A 14,942-nucleotide genomic window follows, 5' to 3' on the forward strand; every position below is an offset into this window, starting at 1 on the left:
GAAAGTACAATCCAGGTCAGACCCAAGAGGATTAGCAAAGTAATTAGAGAGCATGTATCAACACCCACTGAAGATCTCAAAGCAACTTACAACCGTGAGTGAGTTCAGACTCCTACAACCTCCTGTAACAGCACCATCTCCAGATTAAAAATAGGGAAACCGAGGCACAGACCAGTGGCAGGGACAGGATGAACAGGGCAGTGTGGTCCCCCTGAAGGCCCTACACAGCAAGGCACATACCGGGCTCCTCCTCCACACTGAGCAGTGGGATGTCATCATCAAGATAGGGAAGCGTCTCTCTGCCTGCTCTGGAGGTGACCTCTGAGGCAATGAAGAGATCTTCAGCCAGGTGCAAGGCACTCTTTTTGGTGCACTTCTGACTACAGCTGGATCAGAGCAGGGAAGGAGACAAAGGCATAAGTTTTAAGCCACATACCCTGCAAAGTGTTACCAGTGGGGTCCTGCAGTGACAAGGACAGCAGGAACAGTCTGCTCCAATTACTTGGAAAGACAACAGGCACTGCCATGAGCAATTTCCATTGCTAAGTGCTGAGAGGTCAGGGGCTGAGCTGCTATGGCAGAGCAGTAGCAGGCTGGGCTGGATGCACAGAGCAGGGCTGAGCCACGAACACTGGGTGCTGAGTGGTGGGAGTTTTCAGCAGTTCATCTCCCTGCTAATGAATTAAATCAGGCCAGGTCATCTGCACTGCTAAAGAGCAAGGGAAGGGGAAACGTGCTGACTTCCAAGTACAAATCTACATGCCCTGCTTGTGCTCACAGGCAGAAGCAACGTTGATCTGTGTGCCTTGCAGGGCTTGTGTCTCCACAGCTTGAGGATTCAGCTGTGCAGCAAGTGCAGGTTCAGCTCTGAGCCACGCAAATGGCTCCGATACTCCATGGGATTCAACATCTGGCTCCTGGGAGACACCTGTGTGTACACCAGGGGAATGAGACTGAGACCTGGCCCTTCAAACTGGAATAGTAGGAGTTAAGTTTCCTTTTGTTAGAGGGAATGGCAAAGCCAAGCTGAGGGGGATGAGGATAACTGAGAGGATAGGGCAGGGATTTCCATGCTGCCTCAGCCATGAGTTCCGCAACAACTTCCCACCCACACAAGGAGGCTCCAGGGCTCACCTGGTTTGGCAGGAGCTCTCTAGTGGGGACACATAAAGGGTCCATATTCCAAGAGCAGCTGGCATGGTGAAGAGCACAGCTACCCAGCAGCAGGACACAATCAGCGACATGAAGAGTCCAAAGTCATGCACGGCTGGGATCTACAGGAAGAGAGAGAACATGGACTTAGGATCAACTGGGGCAGGAGGCCTGGAGAGGCACCAGATACCTTTTTCCAGCCTGGAGGAACCTGAGAATAGCACATGCTGACCTCAGTCATGGTAGTCAGCAAACCTGGTAGGTGAAGAGCTGAGCTGGAACCTGACAGCCACTGGATCATGTTTAATCTGTGGCATGGGAAATATTGTCTTGCATGCTGATACAGGGAGAGTGTCCACTGCCTTAGAGCAGGTAAGGGACAGCTCTCTAGGGCAAGCAAGTCCAGCATGTCCCTGTGCTGGAGGAGAGGACAGAAGGAGGTGCTGACAGCTTCCCTCTCTATTAGGCCCTCTGGCAGAAAGAGAAAGCCCCAAATCCCAAAGCTGCAGTGTACCTGAGAGAAGATGTTGGCAGCATATGCTGCAGCCGTGGTCAAGGAAGTGAAGAAGGTGGCCTTCCCTGCTGTCTGGATGGTGTGGATCATGCGCAGTCGCAGGTCCTTGAGGTGGGTTGCTTGGCGATAGGTATTGATGAAAACAAAGACATCATCAACCCCTGGGAAAAGAGGGGCGATATTTTGATACAGTGTTCACTGTAGGGACATATGCTAAAAATCTAATTTCCCTTCAACATCTGACCTGCAAATATTTCACTTACAGGTAATAGAGGGAAAGGGCTTGAAAATTCAATCTGCATTTGCCACCATCACCTTTCTTTCTCCTGCAGGCAGGAGTTATGGCAAGGCAGCACAGGCAGGTTTTGAGCAAGGATATGCTTACCAATCCCCACAATGACAAAGGCAGCCACACCGTTGAGTATACCCAGGTACTGGATCCCAAATACGATGTGGTACAGGAACAGAGCCACCAGGCAGCTTAGCCCAATACTGGCAATGCCAAAGAATGACAGGAACACTACAGGAGGAAAGAAACATGGAAAAGAATAGTACCACTGGCCACCCCCTGGGAGAACAGACATCTCACACCCGTTCTATTGGGACACTGGTTCCCAGGAGAATAGCTCAAGGCTGCCGGAGTACCGCCTGCAGACTCCTTCCCCTGAGGCGCATCCACGAAATATCAGCTTTACAACAGCATTAGTAAGATGGGAATTTGCATCTTATTCCTATTCTCCTGTGAGCCTTCCCCCCACCCAGCCCACAAATCTCTGCTCTGGAGAACCAGACCTTCTGCATGCTGCTGTGCCAGAAAGCCAGGCTGGTGTCAGGGCATCAGAGCCTCGCCTGGGGCTTGCGCCGAAACAGGCAATCATGGCCCATTTGGATTTGTGTGAGAGCAGAGCAACCACGACTACAGCCTACCTGAGCAGGAGGTAAGGATGTAGACCAAGACAGCTATGCAGCTGCTGCTGATGAAGGCCAGCAACATGTCGTTGTTGAAAGTCCTCCTGACTTCATAGTCAAACAAATCTGTTCCTCCATACAGCACCTGGACTTTGCTAGAGTGGTAAAATATGAAGGAAGGAAAAGGAGTTAGGCATAGTTGAGTGTAAAGGGAGCAGAGCCAGCAAACTTAAAAGCACAATGTCTCCCCACAGAGCCAAAGGAGATCACTGCTCTAATAAACTTGGCAGTTCTCTGAGGAAACAGCTCAGAGTGGTGAGAGCAGGTTGAACGAGGTTGCTGCTAGAGGTGAAGTTCATACAAGGGAGAAAAATAAAAGAGCAAGTCTAATATTTTTTTAAATTCTTCCACTGCATGGTGGGCCTTTGGCACTAATAGACAGCTTCTGAAGCCTCCAAAGCCAATTCCATTTGGAATCCTAATCATTGCTTATTATATTAAGCACAAAGGTAATAACCAGCAGATGCAGGCAGAGCGAGAGCTTATCAGAAACCATATGATTTACCAGCTTCTGGTTCTGGAAGCAGGCTCCGAGCGGAAGTAATCCAAGATAATTTAACCAGGAGTACAATAACACTGCACCGTGGGAGGCTATCAGGACCCTGAGCTTCAGAACTGAGCCTTGGCCCCAATTCCCTTTGGGCTTCCAATAACGGCAGCCCACTCTGCCAGCCCATTGCTGAGAACCCTCTGTGGCTGCCGGCTTTCAGGGCTGACAAGGGCTGCCGGCAGTCGCTCTGCTTTTGAAGATCAGTATCCCTTCGTTCTGGGAGCTATTGAAATTCACTGGAGCGCTGGAAACTGAGCAGGTACACTGACACTGGGACTCACTGCCGTCCCTCAGCTACACGGATACCCAGCTACTCTTTTAGCTCTATTTTACCATCTCCCTTCTCACAAGCACTGAGCAAAGCTCTATTCCACCACAGTCATACAGACCTGGTGGTGAAAGAAGACTGCATTTCCTGAAACTCATCCTGCCCTGAAACTCCCTTCCCCATATCTCTATACAAAGAGCAAACACTTCTGAAAGGAGTTACACTGGCATGAGAAAAATCAGAATCGGATCCACAAGTTGATGCCTTGAGTAAGAATCATTTCATCCCCCGCATCAGACCAGCTGGGGCCAAATTCAGACCAGGAAGGCAGAGAAGCAGCTCTGTTGGAGTCCATGGAATTGGACTTGTGAGGTGGAAGCAAACAGGTCCAATGCCAGAGAGGGGCTGAGTAGAAAGGCAGGCACTGGATTCAGTCTTTGGCTCCCTTTCATTGCTTCTATTGATGTCTCTGGCATGTTGCTGCAGTAGGAAGTGGCATTAAAGGGAAGCATATGAGTGGTTTTCTGCCATATGCTCCCCACCCTCACGCATAGCACCATGGCTGAGCTGAACTTCAAAGGAGATGGTTTTCCTCCTTCGTCTGGAGCATTACGCCACGGCCACTGTATGAGACTGACCCACAGTCCGAACTGGCACGCCAAGCCTTCTGTCCCAGTGCCTCCCCGGCGAGGCTGAATGCTGCCTGGCTCAGAGCAGAGCAGGCACGTCTGTCCTGCGTAAACCTTAAGGCAGAGCCTGAACACGCCAAAGGGCCTATTCCATCCACTCCTTCAGTGCAACAGAAAGCACCAGCCCCTCCAGCCTCTGCCCTTCCCTGCTCGCACCCATTCCCAGCAAGGCACCTGCCCTGTCTGCATGCCCCCTCACCTTGTGGACTGCTTGGCCAGCATGGCCACATAGGTGATGACAAAGTTCTGGAACTTGCGGCGCTGCTCCTCCCAGCGGTCCTCCACTGAGTAGTAGTTTGGCAGTGGTGCCCCAAAGAGGATTTCGCTCCGCAGCAGGGAGCTCTTCATGTTCTCAGCAGACAAGCCCTCATCCACATACCAGTAGAATTCAGGGTGGGTCATGGCCAGCTCCAGGGACCCTGCAGGAGAAAGCAGGACCACATTTGTTAGGTCCTGCCTAGTTGATGTGGCAAGGCACAGGGTCTAGTCTGACAAAGGGAAACTGTTGCCACCCCACAGAGAGCAAGGAGGGCTGGGAAAGCTGGACCGTCAGACTCACATTCCACTTCTGCTTTGTGACTCTGCTTGCGATGTTGCCTACATGCAGTTCCCCATCAGGGATGCATTTTCCACCGACTGATCTGAACCGCAGCTCCCCCAAGCAGCAGTGCACTCAGCATCCCTATCAATTTGCTCCATCACAATGGGAAGCACATGAGCTAAACAAAGCCCATGGGAAGATAAGGGGTCCTGGCTCCACTGAGAACTGGTACCTCTGCCAATTGATGGTGTGAGGGATACAGAGATGGAGGTACTCAGCTAGTTTTGAATAAGAGACATTGCCTGTCTATCCCAAAAATCCAAGTTCCCTTGAGTTCACACCAGAAAGACCCAGAAACTATGCTCTTTCTTGTTTTAGTAGCAGAACTGTTACTCACACTGGAACAGATGGAGTTAATTCTTTGCCTGCTCCTTGTATGGCTCCTGGACAGCTGTCACCTGCAGCCTGTGCTCAGGAAACAGATGGAGGCTTCATCCCACAGCCACATCACACCCACAGGCTCCTCATGATTCACCTCCTTTTTACCATCCAGAGCCTCTGCTCTACTAGAGGAACACAGTACGGGGTACGGAGCTGGGAACAGGAGGCATGGCCCTCCTCCTCTCCTTATAGGAGCCTTTCCACCTGTGACTCACAAGCTGCTTTCCAAGCTCCAGAACAGCCCACAGACCTTTCATCTGCTCTATAGCGCAGGGAATCTCATCCTGATTGTCTATCCAAGACCTGACATTCCTCTAGTTAACCATAGTAATTTACAGGGGACATCTGTACAATGCAGGGATCCCCTCATTTGTCCTTCTTGCTGGCCTGTTGGGGCCTGCATGACCCGTGACTGGAGTTATATGGGCTTTGCTGAAAGGGTTGAAAAGGGGCCCTAGCACAGAAAAGATGATTCCTCAAGGCACGACATCGCAGTATCTTCCTCTCTGCACAAGGCGGTCAGCCTTCTCAGCTGCACACCCGTCAGTGACTGCCTGAATTTGCAGGAGATGCTTGCCTTAAACATGCAGCCCTCGCCCACAGCCCTCAGCCTACCTTGGATGTCAGCAAGGTCTTGTCCCATGCCATCATAGTAGATCTTCCCTCCTCTCTCAGTGGGGAAGAAGTAGGTCATAAGAGAGCTGGGAGGGGAGCAGTAGGAGTAGGAACCCAGAGGCAGGTCCTTCAGGACCTCATGGGGCTTCCAGCAGAACTCCCGGAAGCGAGGGTGGTCCATGATCTTGCGCTCAACCTCATGGATGGTAACCAGGCGCTCAGTGGTGAAGATGTTGTTTTCAGAGTCCCCCCGAGCCAGAAAAATGAGCTCAATGCGCCAGTGGGCATGTGTCTGTGTGTTGGTGCTGATGTAAGTGCCGGAGTAGTCCCAGCGTGGGGCACCCCTCCCGATTCGGGAAGTCCGGTTTCCAGGGTTCAGGTGGGCATGGGGCTTGGGGGAGCTCATCCTGCCCTCCAAGGTGCTGCGCTTGACCCGTGCGCCAACCCTGAGACGGGAAGCATTGAGATGAAGCTGCTGGAGCTGCTCGAAGATGAGCCTCTGCAGGGTTTCAGAGGTAAAGTCAGCCAAGTCCCGGCGGTTCCTCCCCCATGACCCAAACTGGGACTTGAGGGCCAAGGCCAGTGCATCAAAGCGCTGAGAGGACTCGTGGTTGCGAATCTCAAAAGCATTGTAGGAGATGTCAATATCCAGGGCTGGGTAGTGGAGGAACATGACAACAGCAAGCACAGCAGGGATGGCACAGCCCAGGAAAAGGATGAAGCCAGCGCAGTACGGGTTGGTAAATACCCAGCCAACAATATTCCAGAAGCCAGACACGGGCAGTGTGACACGCAGTGGCCTGACTCTGCATGGGCTTTTCCCACACAACAGAGCACCCTCTCGCCTCTTCCGGGAGCTGAAGGCTACCTCTTCATCTTCCTCATCTAGCCAGGCGTCCTGTAACAAGGGGTCATCCTCTGTGTCCATGTCCAGCACCTGCGCAAAGGGATAGGAAAAAAGCAGTCAGTAAGGCCCAGCAATGTGTCACTGGGCACAGCCATGAATCCACAGCGGCTGCCGAAGGGTCTCAGCAGCAGAGCCAGGGAGGGAGGCACACTCCAGCTCTCTCAGCCCTGCACACTCAGCAGCAAAGCATGACCCCTCTCAAACCCCGCAGATTTGCTACAGCCACTGAAAGAACAGGCTCACCATGGGATATCCAACACCCTGCCTGGCACAGAGGGAGAATTTCAAACTACTGCCAGAGCACTGAGGTCTGGGGCTGGAGAGGGCTCTGCATGGCTCCGGGAACACCAGGCATGGAGATGGCAGGGAATTCACAGTATGCTGCTCAGACTGCAGCAGCAGGAACATTTAACTAGCTAATCTGGTTGTCAAGGCCAGGAACAGTTCATGGCACCAGATGAAAAATGCAAGGGACCCTATTTTCCTTTCCTTACACACGGCAAGAGATTTTTCACCAGCTATTGATAGCTGTGTTTATCTTTCCCACAAAGTGTGCATGTGCACACACAACCAGAAGCACATGCACCCACACCTGCAGATGCATATGTATGCACACGCTTGCACATACCAGCCCCCATGGAGAACTCACTGTGACCCTGCTCTAGTCCCTGAAGGGCTCTCCACCACCAGCATGGGAAGGGAAAGGGCTGAACAACCCTATTTTCCTTCCACCCTTGTGGGACATTGTTTATGGAGTAGGTTTTCCTTGTTCTTCTGGAACAGCCAGGAAGCAAAAGCAGTTACTGTCCCCAAGGGAACCAGAAGGAGGAAACTCTCCCTGGCCAGCCCACGCTTGTGCAGGAAAGGAAGGGAGACTCCCTGGGAGGTGCTCTCCTTTGCACAGGTCTGCCAGCACACATAGGTCCTTAGATTTTCCCACGTGCCCCTCCCAAGCCAGGAAGCCCCAGGTGGTGGTCCCCAACAGCAAATCCCAGAAAGCCCAGACCCTGTAAGCATCACTCCCATTCCCAGCAGCCATGCCAGCAGCCCCTGCTCGCTGCATGAATGAAGAGATTCAGTTTGTTACTTGACCCTGACAGTTGCAAGCAATTTACACATAAGCCAGAAGCAATTTACCAGGTTTGCTACTACTAACTAGGGTTTCTATTTCAGCAGGACTTAGATCATCAGGAAGATGAACTGCCAGCACCCCTTAACTCTAGGTCCTCAGAAGACCTCGAGATGCTGGAACTTGGACCAAGAGGAAAAGCAAAGTAGCAGAAACGCTCCTTGGCAGAAGAGGGATGTGCAAAGGAGCAAGGGCCACAGCAGTCTCCCTGGCTCTGGTCAGCCTGGGTGATGCCTGTGGCTTTGCTCACAGGGGGTTCACAGATGCTACAGCAGCTCCCATGGGACTCACTTTGGTCTGGATAGCATGTGTGCTAGGCTGGGCAGAGCACTTCCAGCACTGCAGACCCTGTGGAGAACAGGCAACCTCTGAGCTCCAGCCCCCCTGCTCCTGCCCACACTGAGGAAAGCACAAATGTTGATCAGTGGCCTTAATCTGCAGCTGACAGTCTCAAAACATCCCACCCTTCCTGCCAGTGGGAGTGCAGGGCCTCTCCCAGTCCCTTACCGTGGCTGGGTTCATGCAGCTGGCTCACACACCTCGGCCAGGCTGTACAGCGCTGTGTGGGAGGGCACGTAAGCGTACGCTGAATCCACCTCCTGCTCTGCAATCCCACAGTACAAAAACAGATGGGCACCACTGATGGCAGATGGGCACAGTCTCTCTTCTGCCAGATGTCTCACCCTCAGGAGGCTAAGAAATGGGGTGAGGAGAGGGTGGCTCACAAAACTGCTGTGTTGTTTCCCCCCTTCACGTGTAGGGCTGTTAGCAAGAAGAAAGCACAGAGGGGTCTTTTCAAGTCTCTGGAAAGGTTAGGAGAAATCTAGCTGCTTTTAGGCTCCATTAAAATTTTTTTAATATTCAGGATGCAAAATCGTAAGCAGCCAGGGAACATCTGAAAGTTTCCCTGAACAGCCATGCATCACTGTGTGCGCCTCAGGCATGGGAGCAAAGCCAAGAGCATATGAGCAATGCTGCCCATGGCAGCTACTGGCCTGCAGGTGCTCCTCCACCCAGCTTCATGGGATGCACACCCACGTGCTCTTGTGTTGTTGCTTAGAGCGCCTTACTTGCCCCACGACAGGCAAGAGGCCTTCCCATGTCCCTCAATCTGCATATAATCCTCTTCCAGCTGCTCCTGACTGCAGTCCCGCCTTCTCTCCCACACTCCATGCTGCTCCCAAACTTTCCCCACAGAGCAGCCGTAACTCCATCAATGCTGACAAAACAGTGGAGGGCAGTGACATCCTCCTATGTGTCCAAAGCCCGCTGACATGCTAGCCCCCCCAAACACAGCACTGTTGCCAGCCCCAGCTCACAGGTTGCCCCACACTGCTCGCCTCTGCAGACAGGCAAGCTCAGCACACGCAAGCCCTTGGCCAGTGACACCCACCTATCACTCGGCCGACAAGTACTGTCGTCCTTCTGCCTCTAAGAGACAATCAAGCTACAACTTCAGCTCACATTAGCAGTGCAGACTGGTGCTGCATGAATGCAGGTGCAAAGCTCACCCATCCCACCTGTACAAGTTGGTGTGTGCATGCAGCTACCTCCGCTCCACCCGGCTGCCCCTTCTCCCACTGGCCCGGGCTCTCCTTCGACAGAACAGAGTTACTGCAAGACCTGATCAGCATATGTATTCTCTCTTCAGAATGAGAGGTAAAGACCCATAATAATTTCCCATTTATTGAGCTGCTGAGAAGGAGGGAAAAGATTCTAGTCCTGAAACAGAATGGCCTGCACGTGCCAAGAAAGGGAAATGAGAGAGACTGAGATAGTAATAAGCCAGCAGAAAAAGGATCATACCAACTTCTTTTTTTAACCAAGCACTAAATCCTCAACTCAAGGGATCAGATGTCAGGCATCTCCCTCTGGCTCTTCCATCCACTCTCACGGTGACTGCAAAACCCACCTTATAACAGGTGGACACCCGCAATGCATGAAGGCCAGTGCATGCTGCCCTCTGAAGACTGGTACAAATTCTGATGCTGGTGTAATCCCCAGCACAGCAAGTGCTGGAAAAGCCCCAAGATTATACGCACTTATGTGAGAACTGAGTCAGGGAAGAATCAGGACTTGGTCCAGGCAGAAAGGCAAGGGCAGGGAGGGAGGCACCTGGGCTGTCCACGCGGGGTAAGCGTGTGCATGCATCCTGCCCTAGTTCCGCCACAGCTCTGAACTCCCTTCAAAAGAGTTTGCCACATAATTCAGCTGCAAAGCCAGACAGCTCACTTAGCATTGCCCCTGGGACTCGTCTGGCTTTACCGCCTTCATCAGATCCTGCCTGGGTCAGGATGAAAGCTTATCCAATCCAAAACATGGCAAACTCAATTGGCAGGGGAGATAAACCCTAAAATCAGCCAGAAGGGGAGTGAAATGCGTTTTTTCTACTTGAATTCTACTTGGGGGCTGGCCTGTTTTCCCTCTACCACTTCCCATACTACCCAGGGACTCCCAGCACTGAAGCATGGCCCAGTTACTTTTTCACTTCCAGGATACGCACAGCGGACCTAATCCTGCATCCCTCAAAGCTCCAGGCTGTCATCACACACCCAGTGAAGGACAGACCCTGAACTGGCTGCTTGGGCAAAACCAGCTCCTCAAGCCCTCGGAGCCTGCAGCAGCTCCTGCTTCCTGCACAGCCATGCAGCGGCCGACTGGGCGCACTGATGGCCAGGGCAGAGCAAGGGGCAGCTCTCCCCAGGGTACCCGACAAGGGGAAGACGTGGGGCCCTTTCCCTTCCCCACACTACCGTGGTATGGATGAAGTCCAACAGCAGGGTTGCAGAGCTGCAGAGCTGCCTACAGCGAGTATGCTGCGAAGCGGGGACAAATCTCAAGCCTTTTGCCTAATGGCTGCATAGAATCCACAGCTGCTGCGCTGCTCCGGCAAAGCTGGGCCTGCACAGCTCCTGTTCAGCTCACCCCCTCCTAGCCTGGCGTTGGCACATGTTCACCTGTGCTGCCTCACTCCTTCAGCCAGCCACGAACCACCTGGGGATGGGGAAAGAGGAAGCGGGGAGAGGCCAGCGAGCTGCTGATTCAGCAGCACAGCTGAGCTTGGAGGGATGTTGTAGAAAACAGAGCTGGAAAGGGAGGGTAGAAGGGGGATTCAATAGGGGAAAGGAAGAATTAGCCTGTAGTACAGTACATAAAAAGCCTTCTCCCTTAGCATTCAGTCTTCAGACTGCTGGGCAGTTTCAGCACCATCCCAGGATGAAGGTCCTGCCTGATCTGAAGCTGTGAGTTCAGAAAATCCATCACAGCGAAGAGACATATGGCCAAAGAGACTCACATCTTCCAACCCTGTGTTGGTACAAAGACACACAGCTTTATGGAAGGTACCAGTAATGCCAGGATCCAGCTGATGACCTGGTTTGCCTCCTGGCAGCTGCAGCGGCAGTGTGGAAACATGACTAGGAGGAAAACAAGAAAGGCCTCCTTGCCAAGTCTATTTTTTCAGTGCCAATGGGCACTTCTGTCCAGAGGAGCATAGAGGCTATCTCACATCTGATCTGAGCCACGCTGCCAGCCCTGCACACCAGACAACCTGCAGCTGAACCTCAGCACCACGGCCATGAATACCACCGGTGCCCAATTGAAGAGGCTTACCCTTTTCCTTCCTGGATGACTATCACAGAGCAACCAGTGGCTGGCAGACTGGGCCTCCAAGCCCCTTGGTATTTGCCCTTCTATCTAACCCGGGCATCCTCCACTTCTTGCTGCAATTTACCAGTCTGACTGGATTCATGAATTAAGGATTTAAAGCACTGTAGGGCGATGGAGCACAGGGTAGGAATAATTATGACTCCTGTGAGCCTGACACACAGCAGAAAAGAAGGGACAAAGCCAGACCTGGGAGACCTTTAGATCAGCAAGAGTTTTGCCCTTGGTAGCAGCAGGTGGGATCCAGCTCAGACCCCAACAGCCCTGCAGGGCTTGTCATTCACTTGCACCCCAACCAGGAAAATCCCCCATGCAGCTCCCACATGACAGAGGTTTTTTTCAGTAAAATCTAGGATAGAAGAAAGTCATTGACAAGTTGGGGAGAGGCAGTGACAGATGAGGAAGCTAATTACACCCGACCTGACTAATTAATGCTGACTTTCAGATTAAAAAATCCTCACTAGTGTTCCATTTCAATTACTCAGTTGTTCCTTCTTACAGGAAAAAGGAAGCCTTGTGCATCAGCAAGCTAGAAAGAAACAAGGAAAGAAAGCACAAGGCTAGAATGGGAGGGAAAGACAATTTCTGTAATATGGGAGATTCCTATCGACAAAATAATTAAACTTCACATTCATTTCTCCCATGGGCAAAGCTTTCAGAGCAGAACTAGCAGTTTTATGGTCCTATTTGTATTCCTCAAAACTCTTGGAGTTTCTACCAAAGGCCGCTTTAGGCCCCTTTGTTAGCTGTATAAAGTTCTTCTAAGAGGGAGAGAAATAGCCTTTCGTGCTTGTAAAATCATCCCAAGAGCACCCAGCTTCTGAAAAAAGCCACCTCTCTGTAATGATGCTCAGCTGACAGCGTGGATGGACACAGTGCCCCCCAGGCCCTGTTGTACTAAGGAACGCTGTACAAAGCTCTGGCTTCGTAAAACAACCAGAGGGCATCATTAATGTACACCCACTCTAAAGCAGGGCACCACAGTGATACTCGGGACCAGAGTTTTGCTCTGCACTTGAATCACTGAGACCGGTCTAGAAACATCACTTTAAAAAAACAACGCAGAAGGGCTTTCTCAGGTCCCTGCTCTCCCTTTATCAACACAGCTGTAACTGAGTGCATGGAGTAAGCTGTGTGCTGCCCTTTGCCAGTGCAGACTGCCTTTCATGAGTGGGAAAAATGAAACCGTAAAGAGGAATTAGATACGATTTCTGGGCCCCTAAATGGAGGTCTGACTTTCAGAGGTGTTGCACTCCTTCCTGGGAAAGCAAAGCTGCCCCAGGACACCTGAGACTGGGCACCTGAGCCTGAGTCTCCTGAAACACTTCTGAAAACACTGGCTTGATTCAGCCATTGACTAGAACCTGTGCCTGAAGATACAACACAGGACCTGTTTTAGTGGAACACAAGCCCAGAGATGCACGTGCTGTTTAAAGGCACTGGTTTAAAGTGCTGGTTGGGCTGATTGCACCACTATTAATCAAGCAGGTCTGCTTATCCAGCTGTACAGCACAATGCAGCAACAAGGCTTTAATCTATTTGCTTTCTGGGCCCTTTGCATTTCCCTTCCCATTTGCTTTGAATCCTTCGATAAGATACACAAAAACATTGCCAGACCCCAGGCATTTTCAGATCAGAATGAAATCAGAATGCTCCAGCAGCACAGTGCTGTTGGAATTGCAACACAATGATGCAAACATGTTTGCTGGGGAAAAAGTTAGATAAAATTATCTTAAAATATATATATTTAAAGCTCTATTGTCTGCAATTGAACTTGCCCACAGGGGGCAAGACAACAGATAGGGCTATATACAGGATGGAGGACTGTCTGATCTTCCAAGCTTTATGAAGTACAAGCATGCACAGTCACTCCTAAACAAGGTGTCCTCCTTCACTGCTAACTCTCCTGCCCTTCCTTCCCCCTACAGGCACTCCTACACCCCAAGATATGAGCAGCTGGAAATGGAAGGGAACAGTCAGATTCAATGAACTTAAAGGTCTTTTCCAACCAAAATGATTCCATGATCTATCAACCTGCTTTCAGAATGGACAAAGGGCAGTTAGAGCACTCTCAGCCTACGATATCAAGGATCTCCTGCCTGCACCTGCCTGCTATGCCAGGTGTCTGACAAGCACTGATTAGATCTACTCATAATTGCATGCCAAAAACAGTGTGGAAAGATTAGCTGCAAAGTCAAGCACTCACCAGTCAGGAAATGCCAAATTCAGGGCTGACACAGCATCCTTAATTTGCCCCCCTTCTGTAAACGCTTTGCCGTGCAATTTTTCTTCCAAGCTCAGTGTCTAAAGGCAAGACCTCTGCCCTCCACCACTGCATGCGATAGACGATGCTCCCTGAACCCACCAGCTATTTGCTACCTTGTTCTCTCCTCATTGTTCAGTGTGTGGTCTCACGCCTTGCTTCCTGCATGCTGCTCATGCCTGGCTCAGAGGCAGAATTATTAATTTCCTCATGAGCTTTTCAGCACTGCCTGTCACGACAGAGTCTGAAGGCTGAACAAACAGGACTGAACTGAATCTTCTCTTAGCATCTCTGAGAAGGAGGGGGTGGTATAGTCCGCATGTGACAGATGCGGGAGCTCAGGAGATCAGAAAGAAAAAAAAAAAAAAGAAAAAAAAAAGAAAGAGATGTATTTTGGCTGCCTAGTTTGACACACACGATACCCAAATTCTTGGAGTGCACAGCACGGCACAGATGGAGGCTGTGCAACAAACTACAAGCTCGGCTTTGTTCTGCGGGTACAATTTGAGCTGTAATGTGAAGCATAACCATTGCTGTGCAATGTAACCCCTACACTGGTGAGGTACATCCAGCCTCCACAGGGAGAGCCAATTTCACACAATCTACGCTAACCAGTGACATGGGTGCCAGTACCTGGCACACCTCAGAAAGGCTTAACAGTGCCAGAGCACAAGGACCATCAGTTCCCTCATCCCTCCTCACCTCTAACCTGGCCGTGTGGACAAGGAACAGGGTGGAGAAAGGAACTGCAAGATTACTATATGGGGAAAGCACAGACACTGGTTTTAAAAGGCATTTCCTCTGTGATTGTGTGTGCAGGCAGTGCCTTCTCACACAACAGACCGAGAAGAACAAGGTAACCTTACAGTTGTGATCCACACAAGGTTGTATAGCAAAAGCAAAAAGGAAAGCAAAAGCAGCTCCACTGTGCTTTGCTAGGAGTAAGATGCCTACAAATAAGAACTAGCGCAGCCATCCGAGTTTCCTATTTTAACATCACACTTTTCCTGAATGTTTCCCGAATTAGGAAAAAGAGCGATCCCACAAGTTTGGATCAGGGGGAGACCTTCATATGGCACTATTTTCGGAAACAGAGGCAGCCCCACCACTGCTCCAGCAGGCTAACCACAAGGTCTGTCCTGGGGTGCTATTTCCTGAATGACTCAAGGAAGAATCTGTATCCTGACGGATTTAAAATAAAAAAAAAAAAAAATACATATTCAAAAGGACACCATACA

The 14,942-nt window shown here is 51.0% G+C and overlaps 1 protein-coding gene across 6 annotated transcripts in view; it reads right to left on the reverse strand.

The window, feature by feature from the left end:
• Positions 1-14,942, reverse strand: part of DISP3 (dispatched RND transporter family member 3) — a 162,258-nt gene that overhangs the window by 69,556 nt on the left and 77,760 nt on the right. For all 6 annotated transcript variants that reach the window (XM_056330957.1, XM_056330961.1, XM_056330956.1 and 3 more), the window contains 7 exons: positions 5,740-6,676; positions 4,342-4,561; positions 2,594-2,730; positions 2,052-2,186; positions 1,667-1,827; positions 1,135-1,274; positions 241-386 (listed from right to left, as the gene is read on the reverse strand). In XM_056330957.1, the coding sequence (XP_056186932.1) occupies positions 241-386; positions 1,135-1,274; positions 1,667-1,827; positions 2,052-2,186; positions 2,594-2,730; positions 4,342-4,561; positions 5,740-6,676 (1,876 nt within the window). The remainder of the gene's footprint in view (positions 1-240; positions 387-1,134; positions 1,275-1,666; positions 1,828-2,051; positions 2,187-2,593; positions 2,731-4,341; positions 4,562-5,739; positions 6,677-14,942) is intronic.

This window comes from Falco biarmicus, chromosome 3 (genome assembly GCF_023638135.1).
Source record: "Falco biarmicus isolate bFalBia1 chromosome 3, bFalBia1.pri, whole genome shotgun sequence".
NCBI lineage: Eukaryota > Metazoa > Chordata > Aves > Falconiformes > Falconidae > Falco > Falco biarmicus.